Source organism: Carcharodon carcharias, chromosome 15 (genome assembly GCF_017639515.1).
Source record: "Carcharodon carcharias isolate sCarCar2 chromosome 15, sCarCar2.pri, whole genome shotgun sequence".
NCBI lineage: Eukaryota > Metazoa > Chordata > Chondrichthyes > Lamniformes > Lamnidae > Carcharodon > Carcharodon carcharias.
This window is the reverse complement of record NC_054481.1, coordinates 23,906,183-23,928,294: the sequence shown is the minus strand read 5'-3', so window position 1 is coordinate 23,928,294 and position 22,112 is coordinate 23,906,183. Positions and strand designations below refer to the sequence as shown.

General features: G+C 39.7%; 1 protein-coding gene across 1 annotated transcript in view; it reads right to left on the bottom strand.

The window, feature by feature from the left end:
- Nucleotides 1-1,211: 1,211 nt before the first annotated feature.
- The window catches only part of prkar1b (protein kinase, cAMP-dependent, regulatory, type I, beta), a 219,763-nt gene continuing 198,862 nt past the window's right edge, over nt 1,212-22,112 (bottom strand). Inside the window, exons 10-11 of the mRNA XM_041207055.1 lie at nt 5,372-5,453; nt 1,212-2,655 (exon numbers count right to left, since the gene is read on the bottom strand). Coding sequence (XP_041062989.1) covers nt 2,483-2,655; nt 5,372-5,453 — 255 coding nt within the window. The 3' untranslated portion in view covers nt 1,212-2,482. The remainder of the gene's footprint in view (nt 2,656-5,371; nt 5,454-22,112) is intronic.

Sequence of the window (22,112 nt, the reverse complement as noted above, 5' to 3'; positions counted from 1 at the left end):
ACCCTGTCAAGGCCCCTCAGGATCTTAAAGGTTTTGATCAAGTCACCTCTTACTCTTCTAATCTCCAGCAGAAACAAACCTAACCTGTCCAACCTTTCCTCATAAGACAACCCATCCATTCCTGGTATTAGCCTAATAAACCTCTGGGCTGCTTCTAACTCATTTACATATTTCCTTAAATAAGGAGACCAATACTATATACAGTACTCCAAATGTGGTCCCACCAGTGCCCTGAAGCATAACCTCCTTCCTTTTGTATGCAATTCCCCTCACAATAAACAATACAATTTTATGAGTTTTCCTAATTACTTGCTGGACCTGCATACTAGCCTTTTGTGATTCATGCGCAAGGACACCCAGATCCTTCTGAATCTCAGAGCTTTGCAATCTCTCACCATTTAGATAATATGCTTCTTTTTCACTCTTCCTGCAAAAATGGACAATTTCACATTTGCCCACATTATACTCCATTGTGTTTGTTCTGTTTTTTTGTGGACAGGATATATCTGGGCAACCTTCCACATTGTCGGGCAGATGACAGTGTTTTAAGCTGTACTGGAACAGCTTGGCTAAGGGTGCTGCTAATTCTGGAATAGAAGTCTTCAGTATTACAGCTGGGATGTTGTCAGAGCCCATAACCTTTGCTATCTCCAGTGCCTTCAGCCATTTCTTAGCATCACATGGAGTAAATCAAATTGGCTGAAGACTAGCATCTGTGATGCTGGAGACTTCAGGAGGCTGAGGTGGATCATCTACTCAGCACCATTGGCTGAGTGTACTGGGCACTCAAAACTAAATTAAAACCAAATGACTGAGCAGCATTTTATGCTCATATCTGCTTTGTCTGAAAAAGGAATTTAACACAACAGGAATGAAAGGGAGGTGCTCTGAGGCAAAGGAATTTTACACCCAAGAATCAGTTACATATTTATCTGCAATCAACCTTGGCAGAAAGAAGAAAGAACCAAGGGAATAATGGGTTTAAATCAACCATAAATAACTTTGTGTATGTATAAATTTCTACATATTTGTGAAAATGCTTCCTCCCCACCAGATTTACGGGTGTAAATACAGAAAATCACTCGAGCTGTCTGCAACTATGTAATAGTCACGTGGATATACATTCATTACATCAAATAATTCAAAGAATGCTTAAGTATATAAAATATATACTGTTACAATGTAATCAAAATGAAAAGCAAAAATGCATATTGGAGGATGCTTTTTTATTGGACTTGAGAAAGCAAAGGCATTACATAAAATGATGGAAAATACAATATTAAAGAATGGTTCAGGTTTTCTTATTTTAAAAACTGAATGATGCTCCAAAATGTCTAGATATGCAACTCAGCACAGAAAGCAATATTGTGCGATTTTTCTTTTGTGGAATAGCCTAAAATTAAGCAAGCTCCAATAGCACACCAAGCTTAATAAGAGAGCTAACTTTTAAAAAATGTAAATAAAAAGAATGCAAAATAAGACCACACAATATATCAGAAAACTTCATTGTGAAATTTGTTTTGAATTTGTTTTTAATCACAAAGACTTTTAAGATTCTAAAACCTGTTTCTACATATTGGATACACTGGTGTTTGAGTCCCCAGGAACAGCTGCAAGTGGCTATAAACTCATCCAGACAGCACTGGTAAGCAGAGCTGATCAAAAAACCCCCAGTTCATACACTTACAATTATACTTCAGTGCACACAAATAAAAATGCCTGCCACACCTTAAAGTCCTCACTAACAAGACTGAGGTTTCTGGCAGAATAAACTTGGAAATAGGACTCATGTTTAAATAATAAACAAGACTTGACCTCAAGCTTGAAAATACACTAGAAAAATAAATAAAAACCCACAAATTTGAAGAATATTCCATTAATCTAGCTTTCCATTTTTCCGAAAGTGTGCAATAGTGTTACAATTCCTTCTAAATAGTTTGCAGTAATTAAAATTTAGCATTCAGTATAACATACCCAATCTTTAAATGTATGGTCAAAGTCAGCAATAATGGCTACTCTGGAAGTCAGCATGTTCATCAAGTGTAACACATTATGATCCATTCGTTCTAATAATTTTAGAACTTTAAAATAATTTGATGCATGGAATTCACAAGAAACACTGTTTAAAACATCTTTAAACAAAGAAACAAGATGCATTTAACTAGCAAAATGCATGATCACCTACAAGGAAATTTATTTAAATGTTGCAGTGGCCTATTTGTAGCAGATTAAGCAATAAACTGGAATCCATTATTAAATTTCACTGACAAAAAATTGGAGCAAATTTTAGAACTTTCAGTCAACAGATTGATAGTCCTTCCTTCATCAGAAACTATCTGTTTCTGATGGCCTTTCAAAATCAGGTTGAAGTCTTCTTCCAGTGCTTCTGATATTACTTACATAAAACACGTGTAATATGCAACAACACAGATCAAGTTTAACTGCACAAGATAACGCAAAGGCAGAAACCCATCCAAGAATTTCAAACAGTTAAAGAAATGAAACTATTGTATCTTTGAATGTTTCGCTTGAGGATTTCAGAGCATGGACCCAGGACCCGTTCAAAGCGTGGACGATCCAGCTTTACACATTTCAGCGGGCCACGTGCAACTACGGTCGCTGCTCGCGGCCGATTCAACAGAAGGGCAATTTCACCTAAACATGGACAAAGTGATCAGAATCAAAACTTATGCAGCTGTAAATTATATAAGTTCTTTTGGTTTTCTGTTTTTGAATGTGAATATCTAACAAAGAATACCATTAGACCAACTAGTTCCGGAATTTGGTATTATGAAAAGACTGTATTCTTGTGACAAATGTCACCAAACACACCTTGCATCCGTGTTTTGGAGTCACTGGATTTCCTTATACATTATTTGCTTTAAGTTACTTATTAAACTTAGACAGGGTGATCAGAGATTCCTCCACCACCAACTGCAAATAATAACATCCAATTGCTGTGGAGTTTCCTGATTTAGTTCATCTAGCTAGCATTGAATTGGCCCTACAGTAGGATAATAAGAAGAAAGGCAATTTAAGAATTGGAAACACCTGGTTAGTTGGTGATACTGAATTCAGGTTAGTTGCAAGCCTTACAGGTTCATTTACTTAATATCTTAGCTTAAAATCCTGACCAAAAAATCAGAGTGATTGTTTACTCCTGGAATTCAAAACAGGTATAAATGTAATCAAGCACAGGAGAGAGAAAAGCCGGCTGATGAAGTTGAAAGTGATTAAAAAAGTATATCTTCTACTGAATCCGACAAACCAGAAAGGTTCCAGTCTTATTTCGTGATCTTTCCAAGTCAGCTAATATTAGAGCAGCATTGAGGATAATAAGAACTACAATTGTCCTCTGTAACCAGGCCTGGGGACGGAAAGAGGAGAGCACAATTAGCACCTGACTGCCACTTAGTGCCTCCTGGTGGTATACAGGGCTCTTTTAAAAGTTGAAGCCATAATTTGAACACATCTAATATAGTATGCTTTGCTGTGGATATCCTTTAAGAAGAATTTTGTGCATTGTTCCAGGTTCAAGTGAGAGCTCTACTATTACAGGACTAGGGGAGTACAACTATCGTCTTTATTTTGTGAATATATTCAGTAACTTATTTAAAACTAGCTTGTATTTCAACATCAAAGTCTGACTTGGACAGGGAAAAAGTTAATTGGTAAATTATACTAGTAAGTATTTTTATACAAATAAAGGAATATAAATTAGTCGCCACCTGGTGTCGAACCCAAAGGCAGTGACGAACCTGCAACAGGAGCTGAACCAGCAGCCCCAAGAGCTGCCAACGCCAGCCGCGCCTTCACAGGTAACTCACCCGTTAAAAGAAATGAATTTCAGGCAGAAGCCAAGTCCCAGCAGGGAGTGGGGAGAATGTTGATCGGGTATACCGCAGATTCAGGGAGCACTTCTTTTCACCCAGCCACCAAAAAAAAGTTTATTTTTGTATTTTTTAAAAAAATACTATTTATGTTTGTATTGCTCTACTTTGCATCCTTAAACTTTTGTGAGGAAAGCCAAAACAGGCTTTAGTCCTCTTACATATGTAAGAAAAGGGTCCTAATGTATGTTTCAGGTAGTCACCCGAAAAACCACCAAATTCAACATTGGGTCAGGCATCTTATGGGAGACCTTTGGATGCTTTGGGTCCTAGAATTGGTCCTTATTGTGTCGAGCTTACACGGAGCAAAACAGATGCACAAGGCAAATCTCTCCCCCAAGTTATTTTTAATCATAAAGAACGTTTTTAAGCAGTGGGTGGTGATGACTTGGAACTCACTGCCCAGTGGTGGAAGTGGAAACAAAAAATGGTTTGAAAAGGAAATTGGATGGGTACTTGAAGGAAATAATTTGTAGGGTTATGAGAATTGCAGAAAGCCAGCATGGACTTGATGGGTTGAATGGCCTCCTTCTGTGCCAAGAATAACTCTCTATTAATCTGTTAGTGATTGACATCAACCAGTAATCAGCCTGAAACACTTAGTTACAAATAAATAAAAAAGTGATTGTTGCTCAAAAAGTGAAGAGAATTACAAAATTTCATTACTTCATTCATTTATAGCTTTACATGGTGCTTTCTGGCGAGCCTATCCAGCTCAACATACTAGTGGAATTATGTTAGCATGCGTACACTTGAACGTCTAACAGCTTTCAGTGAAGTAATTAAACATACTGGAACAGCTACCGTTAATTCAGTTTGTACAGTGTGATTAACTGAGATTGAGTGTTGTCAAATGTGTGATCGCAGTGCACTTCAGAACTGAACTTCATCCCACATAAACACGTTTAAGAATTTTCAACAGTCCTCCAATATGCTGCTTTGGAAACCATATGGATTAGTCCAAGGGGAACCAACGGAAAGTTATGTTTGAGCTGAATCACTAAAGAATACATTTAATGATTCCGGGCTGGATTTCTTTAATTTCTAATTACATCAGAAAACACAAACATTTTTTGTCAAATATTTTTTTTCTGATTTTTAAAATTAAAACGTTGGGTCAACTGTATGATCCTCCGTTAGGTGAGAACACACAAATCTTCATCTTGTAAAACTCAACAAAGAGAATGTGCATTTCCTGATAATATGTTACTCATTTGTGACTGATTCTGCATTCCTTTCAGTTTTTGTCAAAACTGTTTCCAAATCGATAACAACCATCTAAAGCTATGTGGGAAACAGGGATAAGTTGCATTGTCAGGATTCATTAGACATCACATCACTTACTCATTAGAGTTCAACCATAATAATTTATTAGATATAGCGGAACAACTTAATAACGAAAGTTACTAAAACATCGATGTTAAAGGTTAAAGCGCCAACATTAATTTTACTTTGGAAACAAATGTGAAATTCATACTCACCAAAATAATCTGAAGGTCCCAGTCTCCCAACTTCCACATACTCCTCATTATCAGATCTACGCTGAAGAACTGAAGCAGTGCCCTAATTAATAACAGATTAATTGTAAGTGAGAAACCAAAGACTATTTTTAAAATGGGAAAAAAGACAGAAAGTAATCAACTGGAGAATAAGTATGCTTTAGCAAGATTCATTTCTTGGATTCTGGGTTCGTAAATTCAAAGCACTTCCCACCCAATCACTTGGATCTCCATTTCAATTTATTTTCAATACAGTAACGTTACATAAAAATGTAAAACATTGTATTCGATCTTAAATTACTAATTGGCTGAAAACACAATTGAGCTGTTTCCCCTCTTGGTGTAGCACATGTTCATTACTCTGGCCTAAATGTCACTTTTATACATGTATTAATATGACAAATGTTATGGATAAGGGAGAGATAGGAGGGAGGTACCCCCTTTTTCCAATACTCAACTGACTGGAGTAAAGGTGTTTTAATGCCATGAGTGCTATAACTCCTATGAACAGGCAAAAGACAGTTTTCTCGTTAAGTTTAAAAGAAAGGATAAATGTTTATTGTTCAATGACTGAATGTGTTTGCAACAGCATCCAAACACATGTACATACACATGCACAGCCGCGCACTCGTACAGGAAAAGGTGCTTACAAAGAGAGGTAGCATGTGCTAACAACCCAAAATTTCACTGCAGGCCTTGATTCTCTTGAGATGCAATCTTGAAATGTTGCAGGCTTGTGATTTCCTTTATTGGCTCACTGAAGAAATGGAGATTAGGCGTCTCTGAAAACAAATTTGCAGTGGTTTACTGCTTGTAGTAGCAGGTTTCTGGCTTCTCTCCAATTAAGGTGCAGTTGAACCCCTGTAGCGAAAATCTGGTCATGTTCTTCAAATTGTTAGGTAATAGCTAGCCCTAATTCTCTGCCTGCTGATGGATGTGAGGCTGTGTCCTTCCTTTGTTGGTCTGGATCTGTTCCCTCTATCTGTGTCTTAATCTTCTTATGAAAACCTGGTTTCTGTCAGGTGACCATAGCATCTGTTTGAGGAGTTAGACATAGCTCTTGGGGCGAAAGGGATCAAAGGGTATGGGGAGAAAGCGGGAGCAGGCTACTGAGTTGGATGATCAGCCATGATCATAATGAATGGAGGAGCAGGCTCAAAGGGCCGAATGGCCTACTCCTGCTCCTAGTTTCTATGTTTTTCATTGTGCACACAAGTGGTCTCTGATGACTTGGGCATTGACACACAATAGTTTTTGAGTTTCACCCATTTGCATTTCTTTGTGATAGACCCATTCTGTAGAATTCCACTTCAAAAGCCAAGAAATCTGCAAGACCACTGTGAACTAGATTCTGCCGCTATTTGGCCAATGGCAGCCATTAATCCACAGGAAAGGGTTTGTGCATTTTAATGTCTTCTCCATGACATGTCCCTAAAGGTCGTTTGCACTTTAAAGTCTAGGCTAGCATCCAGGCTTGTGTAGTTTCATGTATATTGGCAAAGAAGATAAAAGGTCACCTGAACTCTTGACTCCATTTTATTTCAAAGCAGTGTGTCTATTATTCTTTTTGTTTTAAAAGTAGTGTCAATTTTCCATAAACCATGAGTATACTTGCGTAAGCGTGACATAAAATACGATAACTGACATGCAAGTCAAACTGAAATAATACGTGCATAAAGTTGTATCACACAAAATGTTGTCATTTTAAATTAAGTGGTTGATTCAAATAATCTTGAATGCTTCACTTCATATCATTACATGCTTAATGTGAGGCATCTGTAGAAGTTAAAAACATTGATCTTTTGCTACAATGTAAACATTGATCTACAAAACAACCCTGAGTTAAGAATCAAAACCATCCTTCAATCTTGAAATAATTTGAATAACTAATTTGCTTACGGTTTCTGGTTTTCAGATTAAATTGATGAAACTTGTCCAATCAAAAAAATTAAATTGGTGTTTATAGACAATTGCATTGACAAAACATCTAAAACGACCCTAATACCCAAAACCTGTACTAGTGTCCTCTTAGAAATGTCAACATACAAAACAAAAATCCCAATCCCTGGCACTGTTCGCTTGGCTGTCTAGGGCTGCACCACTTCCTCAGCTGTGCTAAAGTCACCATATTACACGTTGTCTCTGAAATTCCTATAAATTCCTTGTTGGTTAAGTCCTTGCGTTATTTTACTTATGGTCTGCAATTATTACATTATAGAAAGCACTAATAAAATCCATTCTGTCATTCTTGGAAATTATATAAAATCTGCCTTGATAATGTCTACATGCGCAGCTAAATATTATCTAATCACAGTTCTTGAAGGTTAGAAACAAATTAAAGTTATTAGAACATTTTGCAAGAAACTATGAGTGGACAAAGAGAACAAAAGCAGGAAGTTATGATAAATCTGTATAAAACACTGGTTCAGCCTCAACTAGAGTATTGCATTCAGTTCTGGGCACCACACTTTCAGAAGGATGTGAAGGAATTAAGAAAGGGTGCAGAAATTATTCACAAGAACGGTTCCAGGGATAAGGTACTACAATTACGTGAATAGACTGGAGAAACTGGGGCTGCTCACTTTGGAAAAGGCTGAGAAGAGATTTAATAGAAGTATTCAAAATCATGAGGAGTCTGGACAGAGTAGATAAAGAGAAACTGTTCCCACTGGTGAAGGACTGAGAACCAGAGGACCCCAATTTAGTGTGATTGGCAAAAGAGGTAATGGTGATGAGGAAAAACATTTTTAACATAGTGAGTGGTCACGATCTGGAATATACTGCTTGAGGGTATGGTGGAGGCAGATTCAATCATGGCTTTCAGAAGAGAACTGGATTAAATGAAGAGGAAAATTCTGCAGGACTACAGGGAAAAGGCGGGGTAATGACACTAGATGAACTGCTCTTGTAGAGAGTCAGCACAGACACGACAAGTCGAATGGCCTCCTTCTGCGCTGTAACCATTCTATGATTCTACCTTGTAAGGAGCATATCTTTTTATTTCTGTTGTACTGTTGTAAAGGACGTATCTTTTCATTTTTTGTTGGGCCATTGATTGGAATTGTCTGCAAGTTGAAAGACCACTGGAACAGGATGAGATATATATATATACAATGTTGCAGTCCTGGAACAGAGTCTGCCATGAAAGATAGGATGCTGCCAGAAAGGAGTCCTGAACCAAGGGAGCTGCCTGGCAACATCATTTTAATTGATTCCTGACCAGGTGACAAAGTTTTGTGTGAGAAGCAGTGCAGCTTACTGACTCCTAGCCTGAAAGGAACAGGACCTAAAACCTTTTTCTCCTGTGTGTGGAAGATTCCAGTATTTCCACAATAAGCTAACTGGCTTTCTTGCCTCATATCTCTATAACCTGCTCTCTTTGGAAACTCCGTGTCAAGAGGCAAGGGGGAAAATCACTGTTAGAAACATTGAAAGGCAAGTGCTCAACCAATGTGCTAATTACTGAAAGTGCTGGAAGACCACCTTGTGTCATCAACAAGAACTGAAAGGAATTTGGAAGACATCGATCAAAATCAACCCATCGAATCCTGTACTCCGGGATTGGTGCTATTGAACTGTTTTATCCCACCCTTAAGATCCATGTTTTTGTGCATCTTATGTGCCTTGTATGTGTGTGTATAGGGATTTAAGAAGGGGGTACAATTAAGTTATAGTGTTAGAAGTTAGCAGTTAATTTTTCTTTCTGTTACCACCAGTTAACGACAGTTTGTTCAATAAACAGTTATTTACTTATTGGGCAGAATTTTCACCTCAGTGGCTGGGCGTGCGCCTGACCTGCTCGAGCGTGAAATGACATGCAGTGACGACGGGCGAGCATCCTGACGTCAATGCGCAGTCGCGCAATAGTTCAGTCGGTGGGCACGCACAGCAATTGGCAGCGGGCCCGCCAACAATTAAAAGGCCTGTTAAGGCCATTAAAGCATCAATTAAGTTAGATATTTCACTGGCCATCCAACCTTATGATTGGCGGGCAGGCAAACAGGCCAAGTGGCCTTTGCATTTTTTTGCAAGCCTCATCCACGGGCAGAATGAGGTTTCCAGAAGCAAATAAAATTTTTAAAATTTAATTAATAACATGTCCCTGCTCATGTGACATGTTTTATAACATTTTTCAATTTTTAAAAAAAAACCTCTTCATCTCTGTGCCTCAGGGAGATTCTCAAGCGCGCACCCGCGCGTAATGCATGAACTTCGCGCTCGGCCTGCTCACCCTCCTCACCCCCACACACAGGCAGCACTGAGTGCTGCCTCTCGCGTTTCATGCTTGGTGGGCCTTAATTGGCCTGCCAGCGTGAAATCACCTTCCGGCCTCGATCACAGGTGGCGGTTGGCTTCTCAACCGTCCCCGCCGAGCCCCCCGACAGGGGCTAAATTCTGCCCATTAAATTTATAAACCTGATGCCCGTATTCTGTTAACCTAAATTAAACAGTTTGGTAGAATTGCGGCAATCTGGTGGTTTGATCAAACTTCACATTTGTCATGGCTGGGGGAAAAGTGGGGCTTGATATTACAGCGCACTTTCCCCAGTTTGTCGTGCCAACCTGCATGTCCATAGCATTCACTAACTTTCATCTTTTGCTGGATATTAAACCTATTAACACCACCTGTGACATTGTCAGCACTATTAATTGTTCCCTCCAACTGTGTGCTTTTTTGCTCCCTACTTCTTTGCTCTGTTCCATCTTAAGGAACTCATTGTCTCATCCAGTTTTGACAAATGGTCTACGCCTAATATGTTAACGTGGCTTGTTTCTTCTTCAGATGTCGACTGACATGCTGTATATTTCTAGCATTCTGTGTTATTGTAGGTCATCACCATGTGCACTTTTTATTTTTGTGCGTACCATTTCATTTAATACCACATCTCTTTCAAGAGTGCTTGTTGTTCTTGTCCCTGGCTCGTTCAGTCCCATGAAGGAGCTCAATCATATTCTACTTTTCAATTGTAACAATGGATCTGTACATGCTTTTCTTTACAGATAATGCCAGGTCTGATTTGTTCTTCCAGCACTTTCAGATTCAATTTTAGATTAAGAGCGTTTGCAATTTTTTTCTTTTAACTGATAGCTATAGGAATTGTATTAGCAGAATACAGCATTTGCTCCCATCCTCTTTAATCATTTGTCCAAGCCTCAAATTTGCTTTACACTGGCAACACAAATTATTTTGAGTCACTGCTGTTGATAGAAGGAAGAGATAGAAGCAGGTCACATCTGCATCATTTGAATTCAAGGGTAAAGCCCGCTCACCTCCCAAGTAAAGAGGAAATCTCCCTGCCCGAAGGGATGTGAAATGGATCATATGCTGATCTAGAAAGGCTGTGTTTTTACATAACATATGCAATGTGGTCTTGGATCTCTATTGCTGCTTCCAAAGTCTTTTTGCAGAAAGTCATTCCAAAAGGTCAATTTGGTTGCCTACAGTGTGCCATTAAACAATGAGTCATGCATATCTGAACAACAGAATGCCTCGAATTCTCTTGGCCCTTGGATCAAAAGCATTGATAGTGGGCTAGCGAAACTATTTAGCAACTTGCATGGCATTACCTAATCATTTTCTCAACACAGTACAATAACATTTTAGTGTCAAGTATGATAATAGGACAAATGTAAATAATGAATATGAGAGTATTTGTGCTACAAAGTAACTGTACATACAACCGAAGGGGTTCACCACCTAAACTGCCTCAGGAAAGATGCTATTTAAACAAAACAAAAATCAAATAAGCTTCCATGTCTGAAATGAAATGGATGCCGGATTGAACAAAAAAATACTCCTGATAAAAAAGTAGGTTATCTAAAAAGCTTTATTCTCCCTGCCCCAATGCTTTTTAGAAAAACATATGTTTTTCTAAAACACACTTGTTCACCAATCTACATTTGCAGTTTTCAAATAGGCAATTCACATGCTGCGATATTTTATTCCAGGTTTTATTCCTGTTTCAGATCGTGCCAGGCATATTTAGGTCGACTAAACCATTCTGGCAATATTTCAAACACAAGAGGAGAATTTCCAATCACTCAGAGCTGCTTACACACCACATTTAACTCGTCACTGACTGTCCCTTGATTCGAGAATGTAATCGACTCAGGGTTGTCAGTTTCTGCCACGGATCTTCAGGTGACTGAACAGGCTGATTCTTGACCCAAACATCTTTGGGTACATGGAACAGGTCGTCCAACGAGGTAGTGGAATCAGGAGTGCAGGATTTACTTCCCTTACGTTCCTTCTCTGCTGCCACTCTGCCTCATCATTAAGATGTTGGGACTCAAACCATGATGCAGCTTGATGGACAAATTGTTGCCATTCTGAACAACTGGTAGAAAGCTCCTCCCATTAAGTCATGAAGGTCATTGCCTCTGTGTTCCAAGGAGAGCTTCAGAGTGTCTTTGAAGTGTTTTCTTTGTCCTTTGAAAGTTGAGAAAAAAGAACTTGGTTGGGGAAGGCAGTTTTCAGCCATCTGGACCCAGTGTCCAGCCCTTTGAAGTTGATTTTGCAGGACTTTTGCCTGAATGATTCTGAATCTGGCTTCAAGAAGTGCCTGTTACAACTCTGTACACTAGGATTGTCATTGTCTTGCAGAAGTCTTTGTTGTTAAACATTCAATGTCGTAGTTTGTAGAAGACTGAACTGGCACAGCTGATCCAATGTTAGATTGCCTTGTCAATGGTGGCCTTTTGAACAAGGTGGCTGCCAAGGTATGGGAAGTGCTCAACATATTCCAGAGTCTCTCCTTCAACATGTATGGGAGGTGGAATATTTAGCTGACCAGGTATAGGTTGATATGAGTTTTGTTTTGGCAATGTTCAAAGATAGGCCATGTTTCTTGTATGCAGAATTGAACAGATTGAGAGTGGCTTGCAAATCCTGTGCAGTGCGTGCAATGACGGTGCAGTCATCCACAAATGTAGATCATGAATATTTATGGTGATCAGTTTAATTTTTGTATAGAGGCAAATGAGATTAAAGAGTTTTCTATCTGGAAGGTATTTAATACTGACACCAGAGAGCAGTTATCTTGGTGAGGTGAATGGCCACCATCGGGTAAACTGCAAATAGTACGGGGGGCTATCAACCAGCCTTGCTTGATCCTGGTCTAGGTTCTGAAGGTATCCATTTCAGATCTCCCATTCGAGACAGTTGCAGTCATTTCATTGTGAAACAATTGTAGGGTTGTAATGAAGTTTCCTGGGCAATCTTGGCATTACCTAATCATTTTCTCAACACAATGCACCGTTATTTTAGATGCTGTTGGGAACGCCATATCTTCATGAACTGCATTTTTCTTTTAAAATTTGGAAAGACATTGCATTATCTGGTCACTTGGAAGCTGACCTGGATTTTTTTTTTTAAAGTTCACCCTTGGATTGGGAGCAATCATGCTTATTCCAAGAAATCACCTGACCAACATGGTACTTGATGGGGGAGAGCTATTTGCTTGTTTGCACTGCAATTATTTTAATTAATGGGAAAAAACTGATTTAAAGGCAAAGGCTAGTGACTTATTGGAAATCACATGACAGGGATGAGATTTAAGTTTTGGACTTCGTTTTATAAATTTAGTTGGGACTGAACTGAGAAAGTAAAAAAAACTGCCCAGCTTGCCTTCTTGCCTTGCCTGAAATAAAGCGGTTGTCAGTATCCAGCTAAGAATCCTCTGCTCAGTGGAACTTGTTGCCTTTGGAAACCCAAGAGGGTGAGACAAGAAGGATTGATACAGCTATATTCACCTCCATGCCAAATCTCCATTGGTGAGTACCTCCAGACATCGAATAGGACCTCCCTTCACATGAGGGAGCTCAAGATCAACAACGTTGAAACCCTGTAAACGTTATCCTTTATTTTATAAAGCTTATCCTCCAAAGCTCATCTCTGCAGAAACCCTATCTGTTTGTTGTTTTTGTGTATGCGTGTGCGTGTTTGTGTGCATGCACGTTCATGTCTGCGGCTGGGGAATTTTAAAAGGGATAGATAGTTATACTTCTAGATTACAATTGTGTGTTAACCAGTTCTTACAACTTGTTTAAAGAAGAAGTTTTGTTTTATAATAAATCAATCATTATGAATTTATTGAAAGAAGCCCAGTTAAAGTCTCCTTCAGTCTGGGTCTACGAGCAACTAAGGTAAATAGTTGGCCATTTTGGTGAGTGAATAAAATTTTTAAACTAATGGTGTGACTTGCACAGTAGTGGGGCTAGATAAACTGCGCACTTGTCCCAGCCCGGTCGTAACAGGTGTTAAGTATGATAATGAGACAAATGCAAGTAACAAACATAACCTAGTGTTTCTAGAAAGCAACTCTATATACAACTGAAAATATTCACCACCCCAACTGCCTCAGGATACTATTTCAACAAAACAAAAATAAACTAAGCTTCCATGTCTGAAATGAAGTGGGTGCTGGATTGAACAAAAAGAAATTCCTTATGAAAAGGTAAAAATAAAAAGATAAATTATCCATACTCTCTCTGCACCAATGCTTTTTAAAAAGCTATATCAATTTTACAACTGTTCATCAACTAAATTTTCAATCTTCAAATAGGCAATTTATATGCTGGGATGTTTTATTCCAGGTTTGTTCTATTCCTGTTTCAGATTATGCTAGGTGTACTTAGGTCATCTAAACCATTCTGGCACTATTTCAAACACAAGAGGGAAATTTCCATTACTCAGAGCTATTTACACACTACCTTGAACTAACAACTGTAAGAAAACCAAATATAATTAATTCATTGTAGATTATGAATTTTCAAGCATTTCCAGCCTAATCTGAATTAACATTGCACAGTGTATATGCAGGTTTTATTTTGAGGTGTGAGTGGCATTGCTGGTTGGGGCTAAAACCACCAGGCAAGTAACTTAATTGAAATGTTAATCAGCCTTGTGTGAAACACTGAATATTCTCAACTGCTATAAACATTTTATAAAATGTATCCTGGTACAAAATCCCAATTTTTCTATACTATTGGTTTACACTCTCCACCCTGGACATGGGGTCAGTTTATATAGTCATAATTTAGGGCAACTGAAATAAGTCATAGTTAATGCTATCAGGTGAAGAAGAACAGGTTGTGCAATTTTCTGATTTGTGTTCTTGGGTTCTCCTGATCAAAAATGACAACTTCAGATCCTTGACCTAGAGTTCTGACTTTGTTCTATATATGATGCAGTTATACTTCTTATTAATGCAATTTCTATTTCAGCAATAAATAGCTTATTTGGTCTCCATGTATATCTCCAATTCAATTCAATAGCTTAGCCATCAATTTTTAAAAGTGCAAAAAGACTTTCATCAAAAAATCCTTGCACACAAGAACCCTATAAATTCTGTCCTAGGTTATTTCCAGAAAGATTTATCTGATAACTGGAGGCAAGGGCAAGATCCCTATTAGGATCAATAACCCCTGTGTATATTTTTATATCATCTGTACATTTGTGAGCAGTTCCATTAATGCCCTCATCCAAATCATTAATGGTGATGAAAAGTAATAGTCTCAATAGAGATCTCAGCAGGACCCACTCACCTTACTCACAGGCATCTAATTCCACCGAATACAATACAAACCACTGGCCTACAAAATTTCAAGCATGTGGCTTCCAGTAAAATATCTGAATGCCAGTGACAGCTAATGTACACATTTCAATAACAGCACTTTATCAACGGTCTTCTGAAAATCAAGGGGCATAACATCTACTGGACTGCTATCCTGCATTAACTTTTATACCTTCAATCTGGCCCAAATGAAAACAATTTCAATAGTGTTTTCAGGAAAAGAGCTCTTAACGTATGAGTTTAGTAATTCGCCCAAATTTCACTTTTGAAAACTTATTGACATCCATATAAGAACACGTCACTTCTCCTTATCCCAACGGTGACATTCAGATTTGGTTCTCAATAATCAGTAATTATGACAGGAATATATGTGAAAATTCTGATTCAAATTACTACCTTGATTATCAGGCAGATAATCCTGATCACAATCACAATGCACTGATGATAATCTGAATGAACAATAAAGCAGCAAAAATCTGTATTTACATAGCACCTTGTCACATCCACAAAATGTCCCATGATCTTTCACATGGAAAGGAAGACTGAACTTGTACTTTAAAGCACCTTTCCCAAGCTCAAGAAAACTAAAATTAATATTCATTAGTTAAGCATAGCCACTATTATGTAGGCAGTCAATTTTTACACAGGATCCCACAATAGCCAGTTAATATGTTTCTGGTGGTACTGATTGAAGGAGAAATTTTGCTCAGGTTACCAGAGCTCTACATTCTTCAGAAATTATGGATTTTTTTTTTATATATCAACATGAATATGGAACAGAGGGGCAGATGATTACATGTCTTTGTTGCTTCTGAAGCTGTACATGTTCCACCAATTTGCACAATGTGGTGAACAGCCTCAAGGGCAATCGCTGAAGGGATAAAGCGCAGAATTTTTTGGTGGAGAATTTTTGTAGGCCCAGGGGAAGCAGAAATGTTCTTGATGCCCACCAATATCGTGAGGTCTGCTGGCAGATAGTTGGAAGGCAACTCCCTGCTTTTACTACTCTCCTCTGACTTAACTCACCCTAGGAGATATCAGATTGCCCACTCCACCCTTGTGTGGTTGGTTGCTTGCTATCACTTATTCATTGCTTAGCAACTCATATGAATTATGCTGATGCCCAACTTGAATACGGCTGAGGTCTCTAATGCTGGTTCAGGTAGGTGGTGTGGGTGCTCTGTCCACTTCATACTTATTTTGGGCAGAAGTTAAAAATCATTCCTGTTAGTGGATAGATCAGTCTTTAGAGTCTGAAAATAGCATGGTCAAGAGCATCACACTGTGCAAGGCCTTCACTCTATTTATTTTCCTATATTTACCACTGGACAAATATTGTTGGCTGCTTACTTGACTAATTAAGCAGCTCTTCAGCCATTAAAGATATCATTCAGGCAGATTTTGCAGGTTTACAAAAACAAAAAGAGCAAACTCATGGTGGAAAACTGAAGTAATTAATATTTCTATTTTGCTGCCATCAAACAAAAAGTTTCTCCCTATCACTATTTCCTAAGATGACAAAGAATTAATAAAAAGCACGGTGATTAGCAGACGAAAGCTGTAATGAATACACTAATGGTGCTAAGTTCAGACAATAAAGTGCACTAGTGCCTAAATATCAGTGTGTCAGTGAGAAGACTCGGGTCCTCAATGCCTCATTAAATTTTCGGGGTAAAAAAAAGTAATATTGCTCAATCAGTACTTAATTTGGTGAACGAGGCATCCTGAAGACATTCCACCAAACCTTCTGCTAATTACTATACAATCCTCCCTCCCTGTTCTGAAAATATGACCATAATCAGAAAGCTTTGGTGGAAAATAGTTCTATGAGCATGCAACCTCCACACCCATCACACTGGTGAACACACAGGCCCTTCTATCGAGGTCCTAAAACAAGCACAGACTGGTGTGCTTACATATATAACTTGCCTTGGGCAGATGCTGCAACATATTTATTTTTGACAAGTAGTTTAAAACTAGTTACTGGTTTAAAAGATTATAGGGTCAAAATAATAAGTACTACTTTGAAAAGGTAGAATTTGCTCAGCCTGGTTTATGGCAACAGTTGATTCAGGTGTCCGATTTATATTGATTACTTTTCAGAACCCTGGCCTTGGATTAGAAACTAATCAGCAACTTCTATGGGAAAACAGCTGAATAGGAGTTCAATCAGAAGCTACAATTTGAAATCCTGACAATGTTTGTGCCAAACCCTCTAGAATAGTGCCAATACTGTACTGTTTTGTTCCTCCATAAACATATCACCTTTAGAATTAAAGTCACAAAAAAACCCCAAAAAATGCTGCGCTTAGACAAATTTAATAGACTGGAGTCCAGAGGCCACTGATGAGCATTCTTGTTTAGCAGACCTCTGTACTTGTTTGATATACTTTTGGACATCATATTAACCAGGAAAATAATCACATTTTGGCCTCTCACCTAACTGAAAGCCCAACCATTTAGGATAGTTTAGTGCAGAAGAAAAAATTGTTCTTGAAAGTTTCTAGAGGGTGACGCACAACAGAAAAAGGTAAAATATTTAAAAGTTAATTCTTACCATAGAAAAACAAGAAGGGAGAAATGTAAAATTAAAGTTGTATTTTAAATTTTTATTTAATAGGATACAATATTAAAGCAATTCTTGACATTTGAGCACAAGCACAACTCATCAGGGAAGGTTTCAACCAACATTTACTACAGCAGCAGTTTAGTCAGCTCTCACAGTAAGCTAAGTTAGTACTGATGTGTTCTGCTGTTTCTCCTTAATAACTCAAACTTACTGTAATAGCTAGCTACACCAACACTGCTGTCTCCCCTCCTTCTGCCCCCACCATCTATGTTGGCAGCTTTCACTCACTCCTCATTTTGACCCTTAGTGCTGCTGCAACCATGGCACCTGACCAATCATTGCTACCCCACCCATTGTGCTGCAAGTGACTGGTTGCTGCTGGTGGTTTGGCTACAGGATCGCTGCTCATGGTGGCTGGCCTCAAATTGACTGCTGGTGGTCGCTAACTGCAGCTGCAGCAGATTTTTGACAAGTCAAAATACCATTTAAGAAAGTGTCTCTATTCAAAGTTTGTTCCAATGCTCGCTATGTAGCTGCACTTGCAAACACCCCCTTCTGCACCCACAGCTCATTGAGCATTGTTCTTATTTGCTGGGCAATAATATGAGGTTATTAAATGGGCATGTGGGTGGGATATGTTTGTGGATAGATTGTGTAGCGGCCCTACCATTATTTCATTGGTAGCTGTACATTGCATTTCAATAACTTTTTTTGCTACAATTGTACTTGTATGAAAATTAATCACTGGGCCCACCTGTAGTTTAAAGGTTAAAAGAAGCAATTTTATCAAAATAAGATGCTTAGGAATGTGAAATCTATAAAAGTCTGTTGTAAAGGATTCTTACTGAAAAGCTTACATTTTGTTGACCGACAGCAATGATTCTGATGTAGTACAGGAATGGGAGAAGGTCAAATTGAAGAAATTTGAAGGCTGTGAGCAATCTGTGGCAAACAATAAGCTAATGACTGAACTCATGCACTGCAAGGCTAAAATACATCACTCTATGACAGATCATGTTAATTCTCAGATCAGTTGTTCCAGGGTTTCCTGAAATGGCATAAATGGAGAGTAATGGCATTAATTAAATTGCTTCATGCCCTGATCGTCCTGCTGCAAATTTGGTCCAAAACTTCCTGCAAAATTATTTGAATATGCTGCAGGGACCACAATTGTGAATCAGAGATCTTAGAAGATGGCTTACCTCATCGATGAATTAAGCAGGTCAATATTGATATGATCTGCTCATCAGAATTCTGAATTTCAAATCCTGTCACAATGCTGAAAGTTGTGGAGAGTACTCATTTGCATTATTAAAGAATATTCTAAATATAAATTTTCTTCAAAAATTTATTTGGAAGATGATTGGTAATTGAAGCTACCTGAAAAACCTCAAGATTAAACAAACCAGGAGTAACATTGTACCTTGTTTTGATTGTTTCTTAGGTATGAAACAAGTTCAAAAATGTCAATTTCGCAGAGTTATGTCCATATCCCAAGATACCCGAAATATGCTTTACTGGTTCAGGTGATTCTCAGGCATCTCTGGTAGGGTTGCCAACCTTCCAGCTTGTCCTGAGATCTTCAGGAATTAAAGATTAATCTCCCAAATGAATTCCAGGATAAAAGTCATAAGGGTTTTAAAAAAGTATTTTCACCTATTTTCTTTGAAAACTTTTATTAGTTATAAAATTTTGAGATAGGAAAAATGGCTGGAGGAGGGAGGTCATATGATGAAACCTAGAGGAATCTGCCCAACTAGAGTTGGCAACCTTACCCTGAAGGTTGCATATGCTAATGAGACCCAATGCATTTTTAAGGACCCCTTTCCAAAGCTGATCAGAAACTAAGCAGGGCACACATCAGGCAAAGTCTACTCAGTTTTTCCTACTTTCTGTGGCTTAACCAGTACTCTTTAGAGAGACCACTAAGGAAACCAATAAAAAGCTAAAGATTTTCATTTTTAATGTATGGAGTTGCATAAAATTATGATAGGCTGTTGCCAGCTGGCAATCAGCCCAACCCTCCCATTTGCTTCCCAGTGCCTACTTGAAGGCGACTGCAAGCATAGCAGTCAGCCCACACCGGTCCAGAAGGCCCAACAGGCGCCTACAGCTCTCCAGAATTATTCAGATGAACCAGAGGTTGAACCCCCAAGGAGCCTTGCGCCTTCTTCTGGCACATACTGAGAGCAAGCCACTCACTTAGTATGAAAACAGACTGAAATGATTTTTTCCCCAACCACACTTTCATCAATGACTACACTGTGGACACAATGCACACTAATCTTAGTACAAAATGAAACAGAATCCCCAGGACATTCTGGGCCAATTAGTTTTGCTGTTCACATGAATTCAAGGGTGGAAAAGAAAAAGCTTCTCACTCAAATGCCTATGTAGACTAAGGCTGGGATTTTCTGTACCCACCAGCATCAGGTGTGTTCGGTGGCGTGAGTGGACAATATTGGGAGGATGCCAAAAATCGGTTTCATGATGTGTGAAACCAGTTTGTGATTGGCCGCTCCGCCCGCTGATGGCGGACCACGTTTCCTGCCGTCGGGCATCAGGAACCTAATTGTAATACATCAGCATCTCATCACAAGGTCAGCCCACCAAACTCATCTCCCCCTGCCGCTGGATTGTTTGCTCATGTTGACAGGAAAACATATCGACGCGTTTCACAACAGCACATAAGCGACATGCACCTGGCGGGCTGCACTTCGCTCAGGGCTTCAAGGTTTGTTTGCCTACCTTGCTTTGGTCAGCACTTGCAGTCATCAGTGCCAGGCTTCACAGACAGCACCACATCACTTTTAGGGGGGCCCATGGGTAGGTCTCTACCTATCAAATCAGCCACATGTGGGTGGCTTTTCAATGGCTGGAGGGCTAGGACATGCTTGGGGATGGTGGAAAAGGGGCTTCAGGCAAGGGAAGAGGCTACAGAATGAGAGCTGTACTGGGGAAGGAAGGTCCCCCAAGGTGTGTGTGGGGGCACATGTTGATTTGTGCAAGTGGCCTCGAGATGGTGAGGGCTGAGGAGGCAGTCTCCAGAGATGAGGCCAGATGGACATGTGAGGGTATGTGTGTGAGAATGGGTGGTGATGTCCCTTGAGCTGGCAATGAGAGAGATGCCAGTGAATATGTGATGGGTTTGAGTAAGTGCGTGAGTTTAGAGTGATGAGATGGTTGCCATACCCTGGCTGCACGGATGAGATCATTCATCCTTTATCTGCATTGGATGGCCAACCTCTTCTGTGCAGCATTGGCACTGACCACTGCTGTCACTGTCTGTCATGCCAGATTGGTGATGCCTCTGCCTGTCCTGCAGCCAGAGCGGGGTAGAGGTCATCACGGCAGGCCTCCTTGGCTTCCAATGGCATTCCAGTGACGCATCATTAAACTTGGGGGCTGCAGTCCTTTTGCCTTTCATGGGTAGTAGTCGTGGGCTGGAAGCACTGAGATGTGTGAGAGTGGCTGGACTTTAAATATGGCAACCAGCGTAATGAAGCGGTAAAGTGATGGCATGGCGGGAGAATGAGAGCCGGTCAGCCATGGAAACGGCGTGTTTCCTGGGAATCCATAAGTAATGAGGCATGTTTGGAATGATACGACATGAAAACCCGCCATCATGGCCGGTGGTACTGCACTTAGTGCAAATCTGGGGCCATTCCGCCCTAAGCTTGTCAGCCATAGTAGGAAAGGGAAGTTGATATGTGCATGAAACTAGTTATACCTATTTCAACATGTGGGGCAGGGGGGTTATTTTTTACCTGCAGATAAGATTTGCTTGTGGTATTTCCATTAATAGAAACTAAGGCCGGGATTTTCCGGCCCTGTTGCAGGCGGGACCTGCCGTTGGTGAAGCGGTACCCCAGCTAGAAGTCTATTGACTTGCGGCGGGACTGGAAGATCGTGGTGGTGGGCGGCTGCGGAAAATCCCGCCCTAAGTCTGGGGTTTTTAATTGCCAGTGAGGGCTGGAACAGGGGCAGTATGCTTTGAAAATAGCACTCCTGCAATCCATGGCCAGAATTTTTTGCATCTTTGGGTGGGCAAGCATCCGGCCCAAATGAGCATAAAATGACTCACAATATTTCGGTCGGCAGGCATGCGTGGGAGTTGGCAGTGCGCCCGCCGACAATTAAAAGGCCTATTAAAGCCATTAACAATCTAACTGAATTAAATTTTTCGCTGCCTGTCCAACCTAATGGTTGCTGGGCAGGCGATAAGGGCAAGTGGCCTTTGCATTTTTTGCAAAACCTTATCCACAGGTGGGATGAGGTTTCGATCCGTCTTTAAAAAAAAAATTAAAAATTTCATACTTATTTCTAACATGTTTCTGCTCATGTGATACAGTCACATGAGGGGACATGTCTTTTAACATCTAAAAATGCTTTGTTTTTAATTTTTTATATCTTAATTTCCCTGAGGCAGTTTTGTGCCTCAGGGAGCATTTCCTGCATGCACTTGCACGCATGCGTGAAGTTCCCCGCCCGCCTGCCTCACCACCCACCCCCCCCCCCCCCTCCCCCCACCCTCTACACAGGCAGCGCTGAGCACTGCAGCACGCATTTCATGCTGGGC